The sequence below is a fragment of the Paramisgurnus dabryanus genome, chromosome 20, assembly GCF_030506205.2.
Source record: "Paramisgurnus dabryanus chromosome 20, PD_genome_1.1, whole genome shotgun sequence".
Taxonomy (NCBI): Eukaryota; Metazoa; Chordata; class Actinopteri; order Cypriniformes; family Cobitidae; genus Paramisgurnus; species Paramisgurnus dabryanus.
In genome coordinates this window covers 32,048,580-32,071,429 of record NC_133356.1, presented here as the reverse complement: position 1 = coordinate 32,071,429, position 22,850 = coordinate 32,048,580, and the positions used below count along the sequence as shown (strand labels likewise).

Here is a 22,850-nt window from a genome sequence, read left to right as displayed (position 1 = left end):
CTTCTGAGTAACAGCTCTTCTCAGAGCAAACACTCCTGAATAGATCAATTGATCGCATGGTGACAATGATATGATTTGGCGCGAGGTACCGGTTTAAATCCACATTCCATTTGCTCATCGTCCCGGAGATTGCGGCTCATGGGTGCATAACTACGCCACGGGTTTAATAAGGAAGTTGCGCCTTGACCTGCGTTTAACCTGCGTTTTTACACGTGACATGTGAACGGCCACAGGCCGTCGCAATGTATATTGAAATATCGGAAATGCGTTTAGAAACTATATCACAGTTACCGAACAATTTTTATACCGCGAGATATATTGATATTGAATTATTGTCCAGCCCTACGGTTAGTACACCATGGTGACAGAGGTGGTTTCCTGTGGACTGTGCCTCAAGGCTGCCAGGGGTGGAGCAAGTGGTCCCATGGGTCGGTGGCGAGGCTCATCGGGCCAGGTTTCCGGCTGTGCTGATGGTTGACCGTAAAGCGTGGGGTGGACAAAACTGTGATTCACCTCCTGTGTGACCGCACAGAGGGGAACACCGTAATTAAGGTATATAAGGTATTATATGTATTTAATATTTAATAATACTGTATAAATCATCACGCGGGCAGGCCGTATGTTTGACACCCCTGGCTCAGAGCCTAAAGATATGATAAAGATTTCTCCAGAGGTTAGATATAAACATCTTCATTGTGGATCGTCGACTGCAGATTATTTTTTGTTGTTGAGAGTGTGAGAGCCAGAGATGCATCGACCAGTAAAGGTGCTGTTTAGATACAGTTAGTTTGTCTTGTTATGTTGTTCATGTATTTACAGTTTTTTTTGTTTCATATTGTTTTTGATCATAAAATTAACAGTGGAGATGACTAACGTTAAGGCACGAGTTTTATATGGGTTCATTTTTCTATGACATCATGTTATGTAAATGCATATTTATGAATCTGATGCATAAAATATATAAACACAAGAAAGTAAGATATTACCAGCAATGGGGTGGAATTACCAGCAATGTTGAGCATTATAAGCATAAGTTATTTGGCAAACATAAGCATTTGTAATTATAAAGCGTTTGCGCGCGTATGCGTGTGTGTGTTTTCTCATTGCGATGTAAAATACTTTTACATTACATTTACATTTTGTCATTTAGCAGACGCTTTTGTCCAAAGCGACTTACAAGTGAGGTAAACAATAGAAGCAATTATGGCAACACAAGAACAGCAATACATAAGTGCACTGGAAATTGTCTCATCAAGTCCAACACAATAGCCAAATGTATGTTAGTATTTTTTATAGGCCTTCAACTGACACAGATAATGACTGGAGTCTGGAGTCCAATCCCGAGCGAGCACATTCAACATAACAAGTATATTGTTATAATGTACAATTTTTTTTTTTTTCTGAAATAGTTTTGTGCTTTTGTGTGCAGATAAGTTTTGAATTGATAGTCATGTAGTATGTAGTGCTCTTTCTTATGTTGTTATCATGTGTCTATTTGGATTCTCCAGGTGCACATTTTTTGTTTGGATAAAAGCTCACAGAAACTGAAACCAGATGTATGCAGCTTTGCCAGGCGTGGAGCACCAGCGTAAACCAGCTAAGACCACTCTTCTAAGCTTTCAGCCTGGTAAAGCTGGTTTTTCGATCTGAACAGCTAAAAGTGGACTCTAAAAACCTCTCTAAAACCAGCCTGCTACACCAGCTAAAACCAAACTGGGAGACCAGGTCAACTTAGGTTGGTTTTAGCTGTTTTTCAGTAGGGAATGTTCATCCCTATACCAAAATACACAATCATCATTGTGATATGTCTTTGAATAATCTCTTATTATTATCACACAGGTCCACGTGCTCATCTCCACTCAAACCTTTGCAGAGAAATGAAACAATAACTGCATGATTGATCTACAGTCGCCACCTGGTGGTGATAAAAATGAATAGCATTAATAGAAAGTATGACTTCAACATATTTTTGGTGGTATGGTACAGTGCTTTATATAGATTAATGGTATATGGTACAGTCTTCTTTAGCTTAAAGGTAAATATAACAGTGAATGAAGATAATTCTTAAACTGTGTGTAGATGTTCAATAAAGTTTAGAGTATCAGTGAAGCAAGTTTGAGAGATTTCTACATAAAATCTATAGACCATTTCAAAAGATGTAAACAACACTTGTCCAGAAGAACTTCCTGTTTCAGTTTTTTAACACTAAATAAAAGTTGGGATAAAATACAACCAACAGAACCAACATAGAACGGAGTCAAAAAGTTAAACAAACATCTTAAAGATAATGATCTGTGTGTGAAATTAAAAAAACAGTCACAAACTGAAAAAGGAAGTGCTTCTGGACCAGTATTGTTTACATCTTTTGAAATGGTCTATAATGTAAAAAATATAATCTTGATATCTTTAATAAGGTAAAAAAAATTAATAAGGTCTATCTCTATTTATAGTTGTATTATGCCACATTTAACCTCCTAAGACCTGGATGTCACGTATGTGGACATCAATGTTTTTGTTGTTTGCACCATAATACTTAATTCTGTGTAACTGGAACCTCTTATACACAAACATGGACAAATACACTGCTTCATGTTCAAAGAAAAATATTTGGTTATTATATTTATTGGATCCCCAAAATAGCTGGTAGAAATCTGAAAAAAAAAGACAAACCAAAGCTCGATCTTAGGAGGTTAATTTAGGCTTCATGTTATCTGACCAAAGATAGGAGATTGTTGCATAAAATTGGTTTGGGGGCAGAAAAAATTATTTTGGTAGTGGAAACATTTTTTAAGATCTTTTCCTCTCATCTCATTCAGTATTTTGTCCACCACCATGACCCTTTAGTCTCTGTGGTGGTTCTTCATGAGTCAACATGTCAAATGTCCTTTAATGTTTTTGGGAATTATAGTGTTTAGTGAATTTAACCCTGCAGTAAACCCAGCAATATGTAACTCTGTTGATGCTTTAACTGCTGTAAGGGATGAGGGATTATAATCTTACTTAATGTCTGTTATTGACTGACTGCCAATGTTTAACTATTTGATATGCGTGAAGGAGCAATTAAAAAACCTTTTGTATGTATCATGCATTAAAATATATGACCTTTGATGCTTTTGATGATTTAAATAAAATCTCCATACAATCTGAGCATGTCTGTGTTTTACTCTCGACTAATACTCTTTTTCTTTTAACATTACTGGTAAATAACATAGTGCCATCTAGAGGTTGTAAATGAATAACATGATAAGTCTAAATATATTAATACAAAATAGCATCTATACACACTGTAAAATACATTTTAAAAAGTAGTAATAAGCATTAAGTAAGACATATTAAAGAGTTTTGATAGGATATTCATATATATCTACAATAAAAAGTCCAAAAGTTGTAAATTGTTTTAATTAAACAACACAAGGGACATACAAATAAATATATATAAAAAACTCATCACAGTTGAACCGTAAACAGAACAGAGTCATTAAACTCCATGACAACCATACTGTAGAACGCGTCGTTGTCATGGAACCATTATGACATCACACTCGGTGCCTATACAAAGCTGAACCAGAAGAAACCGCTATCATTTGACTGATCTGAACGCTACTGTACAGATTACCAAGTGAATTTGCAGACTTTCAAAAAGTTCGCAACTTTAAACTGCTTGACGCACTGTGTACGGAGGACAGTTTACTTAGATTTCAACCCTCTGTGAACCGAGTCTAAGCACAGTTAAGTCTGCAGTTATTTTCTGACATCATGTTTCGTCCTGTAACACCGGAAAGAACAGATGTCGAGAACATGGATTTTTTTTGCCGAATGCTGTGCCGAACTTTGACTATGTCCTTGATATCGGACTTTCGTCAAAATTCGGGCGCGCTGCCGGTGGTTTAAATCCATGTGGAGGAGAGGAGGATGACGAGGAGGAGATGGTGGATGTTTATCCAACACGTACTGAGGCGAAACGCCAAAGAGGTAAGATGCAAGTTAAATCAAAAAGTCTGTTGATAAGTTTACATACAGTTATTGTGTTGTTAATGCACGTGTACATGTAGACACACCAGGTGGTGCTCGTGAACTTGACATTTCACCCGCCGTTTTTCTTGACCAGCAGAATACGCAGACAAATTCTGACTCCATTAATTTAAAAAAGCGACCAAAATTAATAAAACATCCCCGCAATTTAAGATAAGAATTACGCCGTATGAGGCCTTGTTTTTTAATATCCCTCACGAAAATTAACTAAGTTATGGTTTTTATGTGGTAAAAGTGTAGTAACCATGTTTATTGGTGTATTGAGTACTATTAGCAAAACCATGGTTATGTTGTGGTAACAATGGTTTTACTACAGTACCGTTAACCATGTTTTGTTAGATGTAACTGTAGTAAAACCATGTTTAATTTTCATAAGTGATGTATAACATAATAAATAGTTAGCAGTGCATACGACTGTTGTTATTCAGACTGCAAATGTGATGTTCAATTACGGAAGCCGAGGTTGTACTATTTGTATTTTTGCTTGCTTGTTTTCTCATGATCACAACTTAATTTCTCGTTATCTCAAGTTAACAAAAGTTTTATTTTTTGTATAAATATATATATATATATATATATATATGAACGGGTTGTATTGTTTGAAGACAGCAGAGGTATATTTTGGTAAATTAGGGGATGAACAAATTACGTTTTACTTGGATCAGGGATTCGGTCGTAACTGGCAAGTTGATAGTGGTGAATTTAGGGACCGTCTCTAAAGTTACTCCTTAATATACACGTTTCTACTTTTTATAGCATTTAAATGAAATGACTTTTAGTCAACATACAGTTACAAACCCAACTGTGTTCATATGGTTGTCAGCTATAATGTACACTTTTATTTTTTATTTATTAATATAAACTAGGGATGTTAACCGATGACCGTTTGACCGATGGTTGACCGTATCAACGTTAACCGGTCAAAGTTGTCGGTTGTCGGTTAAAAAAAGGGATCTGTAAATTAGGCTATTATAGACAGTGGACTAAACCCTACTACAGTTAGTCATCTCTTTCTTTCCAAGATCATTTTGTGTGAGGTGAACAAATCCCTCACACTCAGTTTTTCATAACTGGCCTTTTTGTACTTTATAAACCAATAAAAAAACATTTGGCGCGAGGTCACTGCGTTTGGTTTCGCATGCTCACAATGTTTGCGAAAAGTAAATGCTACAGGCTATTTTTTGATAAAATCCTTTATTCGAATAGTAAATAAAATACAGCAATAAAATAGTTAAAATTAAAGTCTCTCCTGGTTTTGTTCCAAATTATTAACATTTATGTCTTTTAGGCTAACAGTAAAGTGCAGAGTAAGTTTTGTTTCTGTAAATCCTCAGCCATGATTTTTACCACTTTATTAAGTTTTGCTTTGTAGAAAGCATTTCTTTAAAGTGAATTTCGTTTTGTATAAATTGTATCTTAATTTTAAATGTTTCATCAACCAAATGCATGTATTTAATAAATAAAAAGCAAATATAGCAGAGAATATAATAACCGGTCCGTGCATGAAGGCGCCGGCACGGCGCGTTCACTTGCATTGCATTGTTAATTAGAACGCACCTCATCATAAATAAATAAAACTCAGCGTAGGCCCATATGCCTCATACAAGCATTAAATATCTTTGCTGCATTTGTTCTAGAACAAACACAGTGCGAGACCTGCTTTGGCCGGTGCGTCTTTTACACATTCTGAAGGTGCCCGTTTAATCCATTGGTTTTATCGTGTTGCAGTCTATTAGGCAACATTCCGCATAAGATGGGTTTAGATTTGGAAATACATTACATCTGTATTTCAGTGGTAACAGGAAAGGTGATGATGATCATCCTATGTCTTTATTATTACTACCCCAAACTAAAGCGCAGTCTCTTCTGAGCTGTCATTTTCTTAAATGAGCCGCGGCAATTTTCAAATGAGCTTCACAAACGCCTTTATTTTCAAGTTCAACGCGATCACCTAGTACCTAAACTATTTCGAAACTAAGCACGGCGCTGCGTTTGCGGGACTTATGTTTCGCGCTGTAGGGGATTTAAAAAGTGTTGTGAGGTCTGTGTGTGTGTGTGAGCCGGAGGCAGAGCGCAGAGAGATGCAAGTAGCGAAATTGCAGGCGCGGCTCGAAATGGTAGGTATGTGACAAAAAAATATAAATACTAGAAAATTCATATATAATTATAACCATATGATAGATAATAAAAAGAACTTTAACATGGTTTTTAAATTATTAAAATCGGATAATTATTAAGAAAGTTATGGAATTTTTTATCTCGAAAATTAGGGGGCCGTTTTGTACCCAATTAAAACGATAAAACTATGAAAAACTGTGACCTCTTCCGCTTGACCAAACACTTTAAAATATCATAACTTCCTCATTTCTTGGCCTATTTGCATAATTCAAACACCACATTGTAGGTAATTAAAAGCCCAACAAGATTAAGATGACATCTTTTTAAAAGATATATGAAAATGTTATTATTTTTGATTAACCACTAATTAATGAAACCCAGAGCATCAATCCACGCATATCTTTCCATATGAAATCAAAGCCCTCTCAAATAAAATTGCTGTATTTTTATATATTAAAGAAACATTTCATTGTTTCTTTAATATTTCTTAATTGACTAATAATGCTGGCGAGCAATTTAAATGGTCAGATATTATTAATACATTAATTGATGATTATGTTTTTATCATTCATAAATCAATAAATGCATGCATGTTGCATGCATGTATTTATTTATATGTTTGACAAAATTATGCCAATAATGTAATCTAGAGAGTCTAATCCTTCGTTCTGTATGATTACTTTGAAAAATACTGCACGGATTGATGAAAACGGAGAAGTTTTGGAAGCCAATATGATTGAATGGGCGATTCTGCATTTTGACAACAACGTCACTTGCGGATCTTAAAAAAGCACAAGCGAATGTTACAATCAATCCCAAACTTCACCTAATTCAAGTTAAATGTATATTCTATCAAAAGTATTTGGTTTGAAACAAAAAAATACTCGCCTTCATAGAGGATTTCAATGCCAAACACGAGAGAAATTTTGCTTCGCTTATAACTTTCTTCTTACGACAGCTGTCTTGGAAATTCGAACGTGAGAATCAACGTGAGGAAGTAATTTATGTCACTAGTATATGGGCTTTAGAGGTATTCACAAAGCAAAGATATGACAGATTTCCTAAGTCACCAACGTGTCTGGCGCTGAATACCTGCTGGGAACGCAGCCGTGGGAACAAAGCGCTCGTGCGTATTAAGTCATTTTGTCACATAACGTTACCTAGAAATGGCTGTTATTTTAAATAGCATAGCATATTTTAAACTATCGGTTAACCGGTTTCAACCGGCTAATGAGGCTCGGTGGCCGGTCAAGAAAATTTTTCGTTTTCGCCATCCCTAATATAAACTGTCAAATACAATTGAAAATAGAAACGTGTACGTTATTACATTAAAGATGGTCCCTAAATTCACGCACATTATGGGGTGGTTTCCTGGGAAAAGATTGTCTTAAACTAGGACTAGGCCTTAATTTATTTAGGAAATATAACTAGTTTTAACAAAAATGCCTTACTAAAAACATTACTTGTGTGCATTTTGAGGCAAAACAGGGCACTGATGTATTTTAAGATATGTCAGTGCAAGTTCATATCAGTTTGAACAGCTCTTAAATTAATTTAAATCTCAGACTAGTCTAATCCCTGTCCAGGAAACCGCCCCAACAGATAGACACCTCATTTTACTTTTAATTTGGCACATGACATCACTTATCACTTAAGCTATACAGAAAGCCAAATTTTGACAAAGCCACAATATAAAAACAAATTCAATCTTTATCTTATGTTTAGTATGCTAAAACAGCTTTGTTAATGTTATTGTCTCATCAGATTTACAATAACACAATACACAACATCATGTCATTGTTTGCATCCCTGTATGTTACTGTCTGATGTTTATCGTTTCTGCTGTCTAAGAGATTTTCTGTATTTTGAAAATGCAAAAGTACTTAACTAAAATTCAGATTTTAAAAACATGTATCTAAAATGCCCTGACAACAGCTTCATAACAAGACATTAACATAAATATAAATTATCCCCAAATTAAAAATAAGAATTGCCACTGTATGACGTCTTATATATATCAGCATGATTGCAAATGTGGTATTTATTTTATACAGTTGAATAAATAATACATTAAAATAAGTGACAAGTTTTAGACACATATTGATCACTTCAGTTAAAGCATTCATTTCATAACATTATTTATTGAATTGCAGTGTTGGGATGGAGATGTGATGATGGTGGAATGGATTTTGCTCTTCCGAGTGCCGTCCCTGACAATGTCCCGAACAACGGACATTTGTTAGACAGACATGCCGGGAGTTCACATCCACGAGGAGGAGTAAAGGAGTTTACTCCTGCATTTGAGGAGGCGAACAGCCCCACAGGTCAGATGGAAATATTGTGTTCTTGACAATCTTTAAATCTGTATCATGTTTGTTCCTCAATAGTTTTGTTGGCCCTTGCAGATACTAATATCTTATTACATTAAACTCAGTAAAATAAAGCATCTTACAATAAGAAATTAAGTTTAAACCGTTTTTCTAGTGTGTTTTAAACTCATATTTTAACAGCATTATTAATGCAATAATCATTGCTGTATTGTTATGAATTATTTATAAAGAATTAGATACTCAATTACATATACATATTTGTTTATTAAGTATTATTACTGACAACGGTTCTTTGTCATTCTCTTTTGTCATAATGAATTTTCTAATAGTTTATCATTTGTTTTTGTTTTTTGGTGTAGAAAAATGCAAGAATACATTCTTTAAATCATTAAAGAAGGCATGGGAGAATGTAAAGCACCCATTCCTGAAAAATGATAAAGTTGAAACACTGATTCCTTCAGAGGTTTGTTACATCATTACATTTACTACAACTATCTGTCCATTTATAAACATGTTTTCATCCAGGTTTTGTTATTGACCAAGTAAATATGCGTAAAAAAGGTTTTCTATTCAAATGGAGCTAAAATGGTGTCCATGGTGATGTCACGAATGATGAAAGCGAATTGTCACATACGTTTTGGTGTATCGCAAAAAAATCTCACCTTGAGCAAATAATCTACCTAATTTCTCTAATGCTCTTACAATGAAAGCTTAGCCAGGTCGAGTCTGATGTTTGTGGTCTCGGTAATTTAAAATAAATTTGCTTTCACCAAAGGGACCCGATTATGAGGAGAAAAAGTTAAAAAATTTTATGAAGTGAAAGCAGTTTAAGTTTAAGTTCAGTGCAGCTTGCGTACCCTCTGTGTATAGGGAGGATCGACTCTGCAAATCAAAACAGAAAGTCTCAGGCTGCAATAAGAGCACCTTTTGTTTTCTGTCATGCCCTTCAGAGGTTGCGTGTGAGGAAGATCTATCATGTGACATCACATTTATTTTCGTTAAAGCTATTTTTTGACAAAGTGTTTCCAAATTTTTTTTTTAGGTATTGACATTGCGTTTATGCGCTAAAGCATTTTTGCTAAAAAGCCTTGGATGGAAACATGGCTTCTAAACATGGCTGGAAACATTTATCTGTCTGTCTGTTTGTCTGTCTGACCCACCTCTGGTCTTCTCCACAGCTTAATGCGGATTCAGCAAATCCTAATCTAAAGGATGATGCTGTTCTGGCCAGCTCTGAATTAAACACTAAAATCAAACCGGACAAACGAATGGCATTCTTTGACTGTCTCTGGAGGGGCAAGGTGGAGTCAGTGCCGACTCCACAGCTTAAAGCGGATCCAGCTATCCCTGATGTTAGGGAAGTTGTTGATCTGACATCACAGTCAAAGACCTACGTTGGTCCGAAGAAAAAGAAACAAAAGGCTTCAAAGAGCCGCAAATCTAACCTCCAGGGAGAAAAAGTGACTGTTGTGCCAACTCAACAGCCCAAGGCCATTTCAGATATTCCTGTTGGCATGGATGTTCCTGATCTGGCCTGCCCCCAATCAAAACCAAAGATTCGTCCGGATAAACGCAAGACATTGAAGCAACGCTTCCTTGGATGCTTCCGGAGGGGCAAAGTGGAGTCAATGCCGACTTCACAGATTGAGGCCGATACAGCTATCCCTGATGCCAGGGAAGTTGTTGATCTGGCAGATTGTCAATCGAAGAGTGTTGGCTTAAAGAAACACAAACAAAAGGCATCAAAGAGCCGCTCATTTCACAACCCTTGCGGAAAAAAAGGGAAGAGTAAAGTGAAAAAAGATGCCGATCCAGCTATTCCTGATGCCATGGATGGTGCGGATTTGGCCAGTTTTGGTGGCATCACTGCAGCTAATGGGAGGCTACAGAAGATAGGTGCCATTCCAGAGAATATTGGGTTAAAAGGTGGCGGAAATCCCGACCCAAATAAAGCTAAAAATCCTGGGTCAAAAGATGTTGGAAATCCTGAGGCAAAAGGTGGTAAAAATCCCAGGCCAAAAGCTTTTGGAAATCTCAGACTTCCTTGGTTTTTTAATGCAAAAATAACTAAAAATCCTGGACCAAAAGAAGAAGGAAATCCTGGGGCAAAAGCCCTTGAAAATCCCAGAAATCCCTTGTCAGAAGATGATAAAGTTGTCAGGCCAAAAGTTATAAATGTTGTTCAACAAGCTTCTGAACCGCCAAGCAAGAAGAAACCAGCTGATCCGTCAGTGCCTAAAGGTGAGTGTACTGACTTCATTACTCCTACGGTGGGTTGCACCAATATGTGAAATGGTTTCTTCATCATATTCTTCTGTACCTGGAAATGTATGCTGTACCTTTCATCTGTGAGTATATGAGTGTTAACATGTACTGTCACCTCATCATTTTTCTGTGTGTTTTTCAGACACTTTTGATTCTAAATATCAACGCTTGGAGGATGAAGTGCTTGGGTGCGGTGGCTGTGCCATAGTGTACAAAGGGATCCGTAAATCGGATGGCAGTGAGGTAATGCACTCGTATTTATATCAAACACAATGTTTGCTGAAATTTGTATGTCCACTTGATCTAAACCATGTTTTAAAGTTTGTAGATTCTCAAACCTTAAAGTTATGTGTGCAGTGTCAGGTGAGCCGCTTCAGTCAGCTCAAGAGAAATTAACTTTTGTTGTTTTTCTCTTTACAGGTTGCCATCAAGCGAATAATCAAACGAAAGAATGAAAGGACTCTTCAGATTGTAAGTTGTCATAAAATTTGATGAAGTGAACTAAACAGAAAATAGACAGTATAGCAATTACGCACCAATACAAGATATTTGTTTTATCTAATTGTAATTTGTTGACCATTTTTTCTCCAGCCTGGATCCCCCAAACCACTTATTACAGAAGTGGCGCTGATGCTTAAGTTAAGAGATGCGCCCTCATGCACCAATGTCATACAGATGTATGACTGGTACGAGACTAAACACTTTTACACGCTCGTGTTGGAGTACCCACTGCACAGCGAATCCTTGTTGCTATTTGTTCTTCTTGAAGAAAAACTAAGTGAAAATACAGCAAGACATCTCATGCGTCAGGCAGTACTGGCAGTGAAACACTGTCTGGATTGTGGAGTTTTCCATACCGACATCCATCCCGGAAACTTCTTGGTGCAGCAATCAACAATGAGCCTGAAGTTAATTGACTTTGGGCTTGGACATTATCTGACGCATGAGGCATATGATTCCCGTGACTTTATGGGTGAGCTAAAAAAAAACTAATATAGCAGAGTATTGAAACCTGTTGTTATTGCAGGGTCATCTTTTACAAAACGACTCAACATGATGTTTTGTGTACAGGAGCTCCATGTTGCACCCCGCTTGAGATCGAAACGGCTAAGAAATTCCACGCCGTGCCAGCAAACGTCTGGGCCATAGGTACTATGCTGTACTTCATGGTGCTTGGATCTTTCCCCTGTCCTTTAAACGAGTTTAATTCCGGGAATCTGGAGACAACTGAGAAGGATTTATCAAAGGGTGAGTGAAAATGACTGATCAACATGCACACACAAAGCCTTTGATCAAATCCACAATAAATATTATCAGAGGATACGGTCTGTCTGGCAAGATGTTAGATTTTATTGTGTTTAGCTAAACAGTCATTTAGTGGCTCGCCAATTTATTACATCATTGTGCCATCATCTTAACCTGAGGTACTGTCTGTCTGTGACCAGGGTCCCTTTAGATGATAGACAGACAGACTTTTTTGCAGTATTATTAAATGACAACAAAAGCGTCTCTTTATGCCATGATCATTATTGCCATTTGTGTGTCATGATGACTAACCAGCTCTCTCCTAAATCTTGTACAGAAATCTGTGATCTGTTAAGTGGTTGCCTGGCCCTGAATCCAAGTGATCGTCCGACGCTCAAGCAGATCTTAGATCATGACTGGTTTAAAACTGAGTCTGATGAAGAAGAGCTACTCGTATACAAAATGAGGTAACAGACCAATTAGGAAACTACATTTTGCAGATTACATGCTTTTTATTTTGTGTAGTTAGTTGTATAGTAAGATTGTTTTAAATGTACATTTTCATCACTACAGGGCACTATCCACAGAAAATAAAAAGGATGAAGCTGAATGACTGAAGGAGAGGGGAATGATTGGAGATGCTGTTTTCATCATCCTGAGACATATGGAGTTTGCTAATCATGTTTACGGATAAATAAGGTAATTAATTAATACTTTATGGCATTATAATGAATAAGTTAACAGTCGTGTGTTAGATGTTGTTTAACCAACACTTCTGCATTTGTCCTCTTGTGTCTCTCTAGTTTCTATAACCAGAAAGCGAGAATAGCACAGACATTAAAAGGGCCACAATTTCTCAGGAGTAACACATTTTTGCACACTTTCTGCATAATGTAAGTACACAACTTCATTTATCTTTGTATATTTTATTACAAAAATCATACATATTGTGCACTGGCGGCCGGTGACTTCTTTTTTCCGAAGGCTCTTGATGCGAAGTTCAAGTTCGTCACAACGTTTATGTAGCCCGTCATGTGTGTGGTTCGTAATTTTAAAATATGTGTTCTGCATGTCGAGAGATCTTATGTGCAAGGGTTTATGATAAAAGAGACACTTGCGTTTGCCAGATACTCGCATAATCTCATGCGTAATCAAAGTTTACTGTTAAGGGAGTGTCCTGCGTGTATTTTGTGAACATGAGCGTCTCTTTTATCATAAATGGTTTTGACGCGTGTGCAGCAGGCACTTATTTTGACAAAACACATGATGCACATGGTTCACATGACGCAACAAACAAATATTTTAAAAATGCAAAACACACGACACTCCGAAGACTTATTTTTAATTAGCGTCCCTCGGATGAGCAGTCACGAGCCGCCACTGATATTGTGGCTTTAAGGTTCTAGATATACTATAAATATGATGACTAAAAATTAAATGTTGACATTTCCTTTCTTTCTCATCTTCAGGTTTTATTTCAGCCTCAGTCGTCATGACCACAGACCGCTGGCTGAATGTCTGATGCAGATCCTGTCTCATCCTTGAAAATTTTTTTTTTTTAATTCTTAATGTTTTTATATTTTAAAGTTGTATAATCTAATATATAGTATGTCATCTATGTCTGGCTCTCTCTCTAGGGTTTTTCTCCTAGAAGTTTAGGGAGTCAGGTTTATTAATGTAAAGCTGCTTTGACATAATAAACAATTGTGAAAAGTGCTACAGTATATAAATAAAATTGAATTGAATATGGAATACTTTTCTTTAGCAGATGTTTTAATTTGCTTTTTTACTTTTTTATTTGATCAAACTGATTAACTTGGGTTACTTATGTACATGTTTTTCATATGCAATATCAAACGCTTGACCTTGGTATAAAATACTGGGAGTTAACGTAGTAAATCCAATCAGACACAATGTTAAACCTGATGCTGGTTTAACCCAAATAAATAAGTACACTTGACCTAAACCTTAAAATATACCCTTCATTACTCTGTGTTTTAGTTTAATTTGCATGATTTCTCTCAATCATCAAGACATTTTGATTAACTTATTTTATTTAAATCTGTGGATTGAACATTTCACCAATCATGCATAAATTAAACTGCTACTCTGCAGCTATTTCTGTTATCACTGTTGGCTATTATTTTTGTTGTAAAGTTAAGAGCTGATTAAAAGTACATTACTTTACGAAATACATGTAATATATATTTATGGTAATATAATTGCAATTGGCCTTAAATGAATCTAGAATAAACTTGAAATGATTGAAGTGCTCGAAATATCTGCTGGGGAAAACATAAAAGCATCAAGATCTTACTCCAAACATTTTGCACTTTTTACACAATTGCAAGAATTTGTTAAAATACAAGTTTTTGGGAAAAATTACTGATTTATCTTAACTTAAAGCCATTAAGTCAAAGTGAATTCTGTTTTTTTTTTAAGGCAAACAGATTATTAAGACTTTTACCCCTCTTTTAATTATGCACATGTTTGTCATTAAATCTGTCTATAAATAAAAACTAGACAAAATGGTAGCCTTATCAGTCAGAAGGATAAATGTTTTTTGAACTTATAATAGTAAAAACCGACCAAAGTTCACCTAAATCATATTAGACACTGCTCATCTGTGATCAACTCCCCCTACTGGTGAACTATCTTCAGACTGGAAAGGATTTGGCGTCTAATTATCATTATTTGTTATTATTATAATAATTACTGACAACGGTCTATTAACAGTGTTTTTTCCCCTCTTTTCTTTGATAAAATGTCTTCAACTGTTTGACTTTGTGTCAAATGCCTTTCTTACAAAAAGATATTAAATTTTACCATTATTATTACCATTTGAAATAATTCCTCAAACCTATTTTGCATATCTAAATGTTAGCAGGTGCACGTTAGCTTAGCAGGTATTAGCTTAGCACACCATCAAAACAGGAGAACTGGTGGGATTTTTTTGCTACAAACTGACTTTATAACAGAAGTCGAGTGTTTTAACCATATGAGAGCTGACATGGCACCATTGCAAGCATAAAGGATTACAAATAACATTTGAAGTAAAAGAAATACACTTCAAGGGAAAAAAATAAAAGAAATAAAAAAGAAAGAAAAGAAAGAGGGTATACAATACAATTCTTTCAAAATGAGGAATTTAACGCATTGTAATATGCCATAGTCTTGGTAGCCTTAGGGTTTGAAAGTCCTTTCAATGTTTCAAAATAAATCTTCATCTGAACCTTAAATTGGGTAATATTGGGCTTAGTCCGAGTCCATTTGCATTTATGAATGTAAATCTTAACATATAAGATAATAAGATTTAAGCAGCTATGCCCTTATATGCATAGACATTATATATGTAGACACATCTTGTAAAGTCAAGTCAAGAATTGATTTTTGGTTAATCTCTGTCTCCATTATAAACCTCATTAGTGACTGTTGTATGTCAGCAGCTCCTCTCACAGACCATGCTGTTATTAAATTAAGTTTTAATCCTCCTGGTGTTAGCCAACAGAAAAAAGGGTATTGGAAATTCAATTCTAGTTTATTAAAAAGCCAATCCTTTATTGAAGGTATTAAAGCCACAATCTCAAATGTGATGTCTGATAATTGGATAGTATCATATATTTCTAAATGGGAGTTTCTTAAATTTAAAATGAGAGAATATTCTGTTAATTTTGGAAAAACAATCAATAAATTGAATAGATTAACTGAATTGAATATCATTAAAGAAATAAATATATATTATAGTAAAACTTCACTTACGGATAATGACAAACAGGAACTACAAAATCTTTTAAACAAGCTGGATGAAATTTATCTTCGTAAAGCGAAAGGGGCTTTTATCAGGTCCAGAGCCAAATGGATTGAGGATGGGGAAAGAAGTACCTCTTACTTCTGTTGTTTAGAAAAAAGGCGGCAAGAGAAACTTTCAATTAAAGCCTTATCACTCCAGGGCCAGGTAATCACTGATCAAGCTTCAATCACTAAGGAAGTTGTGTCATTCTATAGCAATTTATATTCCTCAACTTTCTCCTTGGATGATGAAATTGTGTTTTTCAACCACATTAAGACCTTATTCCCCAGATAGATGCTGAAGATGTAGCGCTATGTGATGCTGAGATTACTTTGGATGAGTTAGATAAAGTAGTAAATAGTTTGGCTTCAGACAAATCTCCAGGCTGTGATGGCCTCACAGCCAATTTTTATAAACATTTTTGGTCTTTTCTAAAAGACCCTTTTTTGCTTATGCTAAAAGAAGCAACTGAAGGTATGACTTTCCCTCCCTCCATGAAACAAGGGGTTATAACTTTAATCCCTAAACCTGATAAGGACCCAAAAATTTTAGATAACTTTAGACCAATCACATTATTAAACACCGACTATAAAATTGTTACTCTCATATATGCCAACAGATTAAAATTATTTTTACATAAAATTATAAGTGATTCCCAATCCGGCTTTATGAAGGGTAGATCCATACATAACAATATTCGTTTAGTGCTTGATCTTTTAGATTACAGACATCTAGTTGAAGATGGTGGCTTTATTCTTTTCATTGACTTCTACAAGGCATTTGATTCAATTGAACACCCATTTATTTTTGATTGTTTAAAATTGTTTGGTTTTGGAGATAAATGTAGAAATATTATAAAATCCCTTTATGAAAATTCAAATAGCTCAATTTCTTTATCAGGAGGTACATCACCAAGATTCCCAATCAATCGTGGCATAAAACAGGGCTGCCCAATTTCCCCATTTCTTTTTATTTTAACCACAGAGATGCTTTCTATCCTTGTTAAAAATTCAAGTATAGCACCTTTAGAGGTACTTGGCCAGCCAGTAATCATCAGCCAGTTTGCTGATGACACTACCATTTTCATGAAACGGCTAACTGAGGTCCCCAAAATTTTACAAATAATTCACACTTTCTCTAAAGCCTCCGGTCTAAAAATGAATTTAAATAAGTGTGAATTAATGCCAATTCATCAATGTCATTTAACTGAGGCCTATAACATCCCAATAAGATCGGTAGTTAAGTATTTAGGAATGTTTATTTCAAAAGATTCTGGGGAAATGGAAGACAGGAATGTGTGGAAAGTTTTAGATAAATGTCAAACTAAACTGAACTCTTGGTTGTTGCGTGATATAAGCTTACTTGGTAGAGTTTTTTTGACAAAGATGGAAGGCATCTCAAGATTAATTTATCCTGCACACACAATAGCAATTTCAAATAGAGCCATTAAAAAAATAAATCAGATCAACTTTGGTTGTATATGGAGAAAGAAAACCCATTACGTTAAAAGGGTAGTGATGACAAAAGATTAAAAAGACGGTGGGTTACAAGCCATTGATTTTGATTCTATAAATGGGACCCTAAAAATTAATTGGTTGAAATCCTTTTTGAATAACAATAACAGTTGGTTTCACATTCCCAGAGAATTATTTAAGAAATTAGGAGGAATAGAGTTTTTACTAAATTGTGATTTCACTGTTCAACGTCTGCCAATTAAATTATCCAATTTTCATCAACAGGTTTTGTTATATTGGAAGATTTTATATAACCATAATTTCACACCCCATAATTCACCGTTATGGAATAATAGATATATTAGGAAAAAATCAATGTTTGAAAAGAATTGGATGGAGAAAGGTATTTGGTCAGTGTCTCATTTAATTGTTATAGTGGAATTATCATATGAAAATTTCTGTGTTAAATATAATATTATTTGTAATCGAGCCAAATTTAATTCTATTACTAAAGCCATTCCTAAGTCTGTTGTATGCCTAATTAAAGAAACTCTCTCATATTCTGATGCTGTAATTCCACATCTCCCAGGTCTTTTAGTTGATGGCCGTGAGTTCAAAGGATCCAAACTTTCAAACATAACTGTTAGAAATATTTTCAATGACATTTCTTATCCTGTAATAATTTATAAATATTCAATTTTAAATTATTTTTCAAAAGACACCATTCACAAACTTAGAACCAAATATTTAAAATTCCCCTTACCTCCCAAAGTAAAAGAAATTCATTTCAAAATTCTAAATGGGATATATCCATCAAGTGAATTTTTACGTCTTAGATTTGGATTTGACTCAAATAAATGTGTATTTTGTGATGACATTGAAACCACAGAGCATTTGTTTTTTCACTGCATGTATGTGGAGGCCTTATGGACTGATATTTATGACTGGCTTTACCCAAAGATATTTCTCCTGGAAGACTTTACTGCAAAGGACATTACATATGGACTTTTACTGGAAAACAAAAAAGACAATTTCTTGGTTAATAATATCCTCATGCTTGGGAAATTTTTTGTACATAAATCAAAATACCGAAAGGTGATACCGAGGTTTTATGCTTTTCATGCTGAATTTGTTTCATTTATTAAAGCCCTTAAAGTGATTAAGAAGAAAAATGCAACTTGTGTCCATCATATGTGAATATGATTTAGAAGAAAAACCCTAGCCCCTTATTATTATTATTATTATTATTATTATTTTTTATTATTATTTTGCATTTAATTATTATTTAATTTATATATAAGTTTTGTGTATGTGTATTGTTGTTTTATACAACTGCACCTGATTTGTACGTTTAATGTTAACAACTATTATTATTGCCTTATTGTTTGTACATGAATATTTGTTTAATAAAAAAAAAAAAGACTGAGCTGCCTATTGGAGCTAAACCCTTACAGTGTCCAAGATGGCGGCCGCCCGATACGTCAGATTGATTGATTGCAATTGATTGCCTCTATTTTTCTAAGTTTGCCAAATTAAAAGTTTTGAGTACTGACAACTTCAATTCAAATCAAAACATTTTATTTATCTAAACTTGGATAAAGTCTTATATAAATTAAATTATATCATTTATGTAACTTAAATAGTAGTAGTTGTTTTACTTAAATATTTTGTGGCAACTGATTGCCTTGTTTTTCTTAAGTTTCCTTTACTTAAATATCTACATTTTACAACTTAAAAGAACACTGTAAAACCAAAGTTCAGAGTACTCAAAATATTCAAAATTGGTTCACAAATCACAGAAACATATCATGTGACTCATGAAAATTTGATACCAGTGAAAGTGTGTTGAGACTGAGCTCAGTGTTGACTTTTTTAAGTGATAAAACAACACATTTTTATTGACCTAAAGCCTAAGCACAGGCACTACACTTCTGAACAATGGTAAGCACAAAACTAAAAAAAAATAGCAAACTTTTCTAAATCTCCAAGATAAATAAATGTTTAACACTACTGAGTCTTTTTGTTTACTAAAAACCACATAAAATATCACTCAATTTAAAAAAATGCTCTTGTTTTGCGGGCTCATGCAAAGCATGCTGGGAACGGAACCTCCTCAACCAATGGTGTTGATTTAACTTTAAAATGAAGTAAATTTGCAGTGACAGACTCTTTCTTAGCTTACCTGGCAAACTGAACTCATCACAACCACCAAAAGTTTGTCATTATTTGCATCCAAGAGCAAATTCATCCGTTTAAAACACGTCTGAGTGCCCTTTCAATGATGATGTCACTTTTTGGTAAAAAAACGCCACTAGAGGGCTTTTGACTTCAAGTTCCCTAAACTCTTTAACATTGGTGTAGTTGTAAAAACTCAAAAAAAAAAAAAAGATTTACTGTTAACTTAAATCTATGATAGATGTTGAATGAACTCAAAAATAATAGTTAGCTAAACTTTTTGGCACATTTTGAGTACCAGGTACTTTCTATTATAAGTTAGTTTTACTTTTTGGTTTTACAGTGCACGGTTTGAGTTGTTATAAGCGGCATAGATTTAGTTTTGATACAGGACACTGTCACACATTGAAAAATACTGCTTTCATGCTAAAATACTTTGTATTATGCTCTTTAATATTGACAGAAGCAGACACTACTTAAGTACTTTCTACATAAAAGTAAATTTTCAAGTATCTGTATTTTATCAGTGTTTTTCTTTGGAAAACTTATATTCCAAAGCATATTATCATACATTTTACTCCACTACATTTCATAATTTAAAGTTTTTGGTTTATATTTAATATTTAAGTACATTAAACATCTACTTTTTTTACTTTTACTTAAGTATTTTTATGTAATTTTTACATAATTAGGTATTAAATTAATTTTAATATGCAATATAAAAGGAATACACAGTATGATTCTATGGTTTAGAATGTAGTGAACATTTTTTTAGTAAAGTCAATTTTTTCCCAAGACAAAGACTCTGGGAAAGCACAGATGCTTGGAAAATGTAACTACAATAGTCAAGTATTGTCCACCTTTACATATTGATAAATATAAATGAATTTATTTGATATTTTAATAAAGAAACAAGTTTGATTGTTCATTTGAATTTATTTCACTCTCTTTCTCTCCACACACACACTCTCTCACTCTCTCTCTCTCTCTCTCTCTCTCTCTCTCTCTCTCTCACTCTCTCTCACTCACTCTCACTCACTCTCACACAGTCTCACACACTCTCACACTCTCACACACACTCTCACACACTCTCACACACACTCTCACACACTCTCACTCTCTCTCTCACACACTCTCTCTCTCTCTCTCACTCTCTCTCACTCACTCTCACACAGTCTCACACACTCTCACTCACTCACTCACACTCTCTCACACTCTCACACACACACTCTCACACACTCTCACACACTCTCTCACTCTCACACTCACTCACTCACACTCTCTCACACTCTATCTCTCACACACGCACACACACACACAATATTAAAACTGAACAAGGAGAGCTTAAAAACAAGACCATGTCATACATACCATTTGACAACCCTATGACCTGAAAAACACTGAACACAAAAAGATTCCAATACACAGAGACAAACATCATAAACAAGAAAAAGTGCAATACAAGATATGCTCCTTAAAACAGGAGGGACTCACATTACCTCCTGCCTCTGGTTTTGCACACAGCAACATCATATAAACATACATACCATTTTTGCAAAAAGATCCAAACAAGAGAAAAAACATCTCATGAAATTGATGCATAACAAGAGAACAGAACATCATATTAACTTACGATGTTGTGAACTTTTCATGGAAACCATCATTCAATATTTAAAAAAACCCTCTTTGTTTTGTGGAGAGGGGTGCCATCTTTTATCACCAAACTGAGCAAGTATTCCCTGCCTCTCAACAAGGGCTCTACTCTCTCTGTCCAATTCAAAGTACCCAGAGGAACTTTGGATCCCTTGGCACGTGGATTGCGGCTGTTCAGGATGTCAAACAACCTGTCAATCATCTAAAAAAAGCATAAGGCTCTGTTAACTGATATATCATGCCAAACAATGATAATGTTATCATATGACAATGAAAATCATATCATGGAGATCAAATTATAGTCTAATTTTAATATATAAAACAAGTAAGTATTTAAGTACACAGCTCTGCTTGGATTTATTAAAATCCATCTCTAAGTTAAACATAACAATTGTATGATTGTAACGGCGCATTCACACGGGGCGTAAGCATTAACGCTTAGTGGAAGACTTGTCTGAAAGCGTGGCCAACAGCCAATCATAGTGGCGGCTACACATGCTTCGTTCTTCCATAAACAAAAATGGCTGGCTCTGCCTAGGTTATTTGCCGCTTGAAAAGTTGAGAAATGTTCAACTTCTGCCGCGAGCAACGGCACTGATGCGGCGCCGACAGATCTACAAATTCAGTTCGGCAACGCATGACATCACCCATTACAGTTTTTTTGAATTGCTAAAACACTAACCCCCAATCTCTAAACCAAATTCATAGTGGCCTAAACCCATTTGTCAAATCATGCACTCTTTTTGCAAAATTCTAAACACAAACTTCTCACTTAAACACACATTTCACACTGCAATGCACTTGTTTTATAAATACTAAACACAGGCAGGCAAAAGTTGAACACAACTAAAACACCGTTATCATCGAGTAAACACAACAACTCAAAATTCTACACACTTTTATCTAATGGTATTTTTTACCAATTGTGTGAATTGGAAACAGTCTGAGAGGCAGATGAAGAGTATGAGGAAGAAAAGGACACCAGAGACGATGCAATTGGCAAAATTTGCAGTTGGATTGATGACTTTTTACAAAATACAACTGCTGCTTACAGTAATATTGAAAACTGATTATTACTTGCAGTACTTACAGTAAAGTATTCACTATATTCACTGAACTAAACTTGTGATTACAGTAATAGAGATTTTTAACAGTATTTGTCAAGTGTGTTGTTATGTACAGTAAACATGTATTTCTGTAAGCAGATCTCCTGGATGTTGTGTTTTCCATTTTTTAAGGTAGTGTCTAATGGATGCTTGTAGTGTTTTATATTATAGACTTTTGTGTGTATGATTTGAAAGCTTAGTTTGATTTTGAGTACAAGTGAAATGGTTTTGAAGCAATTGTTTGATTTTGCTAGAAGAGTCAGGGGTTCTGTGAATTTTGTTTAAAATTGGGATTTGTGTTTAAGGTTTTGAGAAAATGAGTGATGGTTTCAAAAAAAGTGTTTTAGCAATTCAAAAAAACTGTAAAAGTGAATGGGAAGCGTAAACGCTGACGCTCCGTGTGAATGCGCCGTTAGTTCCTGCATTCATTGGTGTAGCTTGACATTTGAGTCTGGGGGCAGACTGATCTTTCTTTCTTTCTTCTTTATGCCATTCCAGCCTCTATGGCTATATTCATGGTGAGAACTAGTTAATACATTTACAAGTTAATCCAGACAAAGATTGGGGAGGGACAATTTGGCATCTCCAATTTGCCTGCATGTTTTTGGCTTGTGGGAGTAAACCGGAGTAAACCCACGCTGGCACAGGGAGAACATGCATATCATAGTATCTACACCGGTAC

General features: G+C 35.0%; 1 protein-coding gene and 2 long non-coding RNA genes across 3 annotated transcripts; all 3 read left to right on the top strand.

Moving 5' to 3' along the window:
* The first annotated feature begins 1,468 nt into the window (after window positions 1–1,468).
* LOC135730445 (uncharacterized) lies at window positions 1,469–3,049 on the top strand. The gene is made up of 3 exons (XR_010525974.2): window positions 1,469–1,735; window positions 1,840–2,005; window positions 2,433–3,049. It is a non-coding gene; the product is annotated as an uncharacterized lncRNA (long non-coding RNA).
* An 877-nt stretch (window positions 3,050–3,926) lies between these two features.
* Window positions 3,927–12,461, top strand: LOC135737604 (uncharacterized). The gene is made up of 9 exons (XM_065255386.1): window positions 3,927–3,972; window positions 8,304–8,474; window positions 8,840–8,943; window positions 9,659–10,721; window positions 10,888–10,988; window positions 11,166–11,216; window positions 11,337–11,718; window positions 11,817–11,993; window positions 12,328–12,461. Exons 1-9 carry the CDS (start codon window positions 3,927–3,929, stop codon window positions 12,459–12,461), a joined length of 2,229 nt encoding a protein of 742 aa, XP_065111458.1.
* A 100-nt stretch (window positions 12,462–12,561) lies between these two features.
* On the top strand, window positions 12,562–13,536 carry LOC135730450 (uncharacterized). The gene is made up of 3 exons (XR_010525975.1): window positions 12,562–12,689; window positions 12,794–12,883; window positions 13,460–13,536. It is a non-coding gene; the product is annotated as an uncharacterized lncRNA (long non-coding RNA).
* Window positions 13,537–22,850: the final 9,314 nt, after the last annotated feature.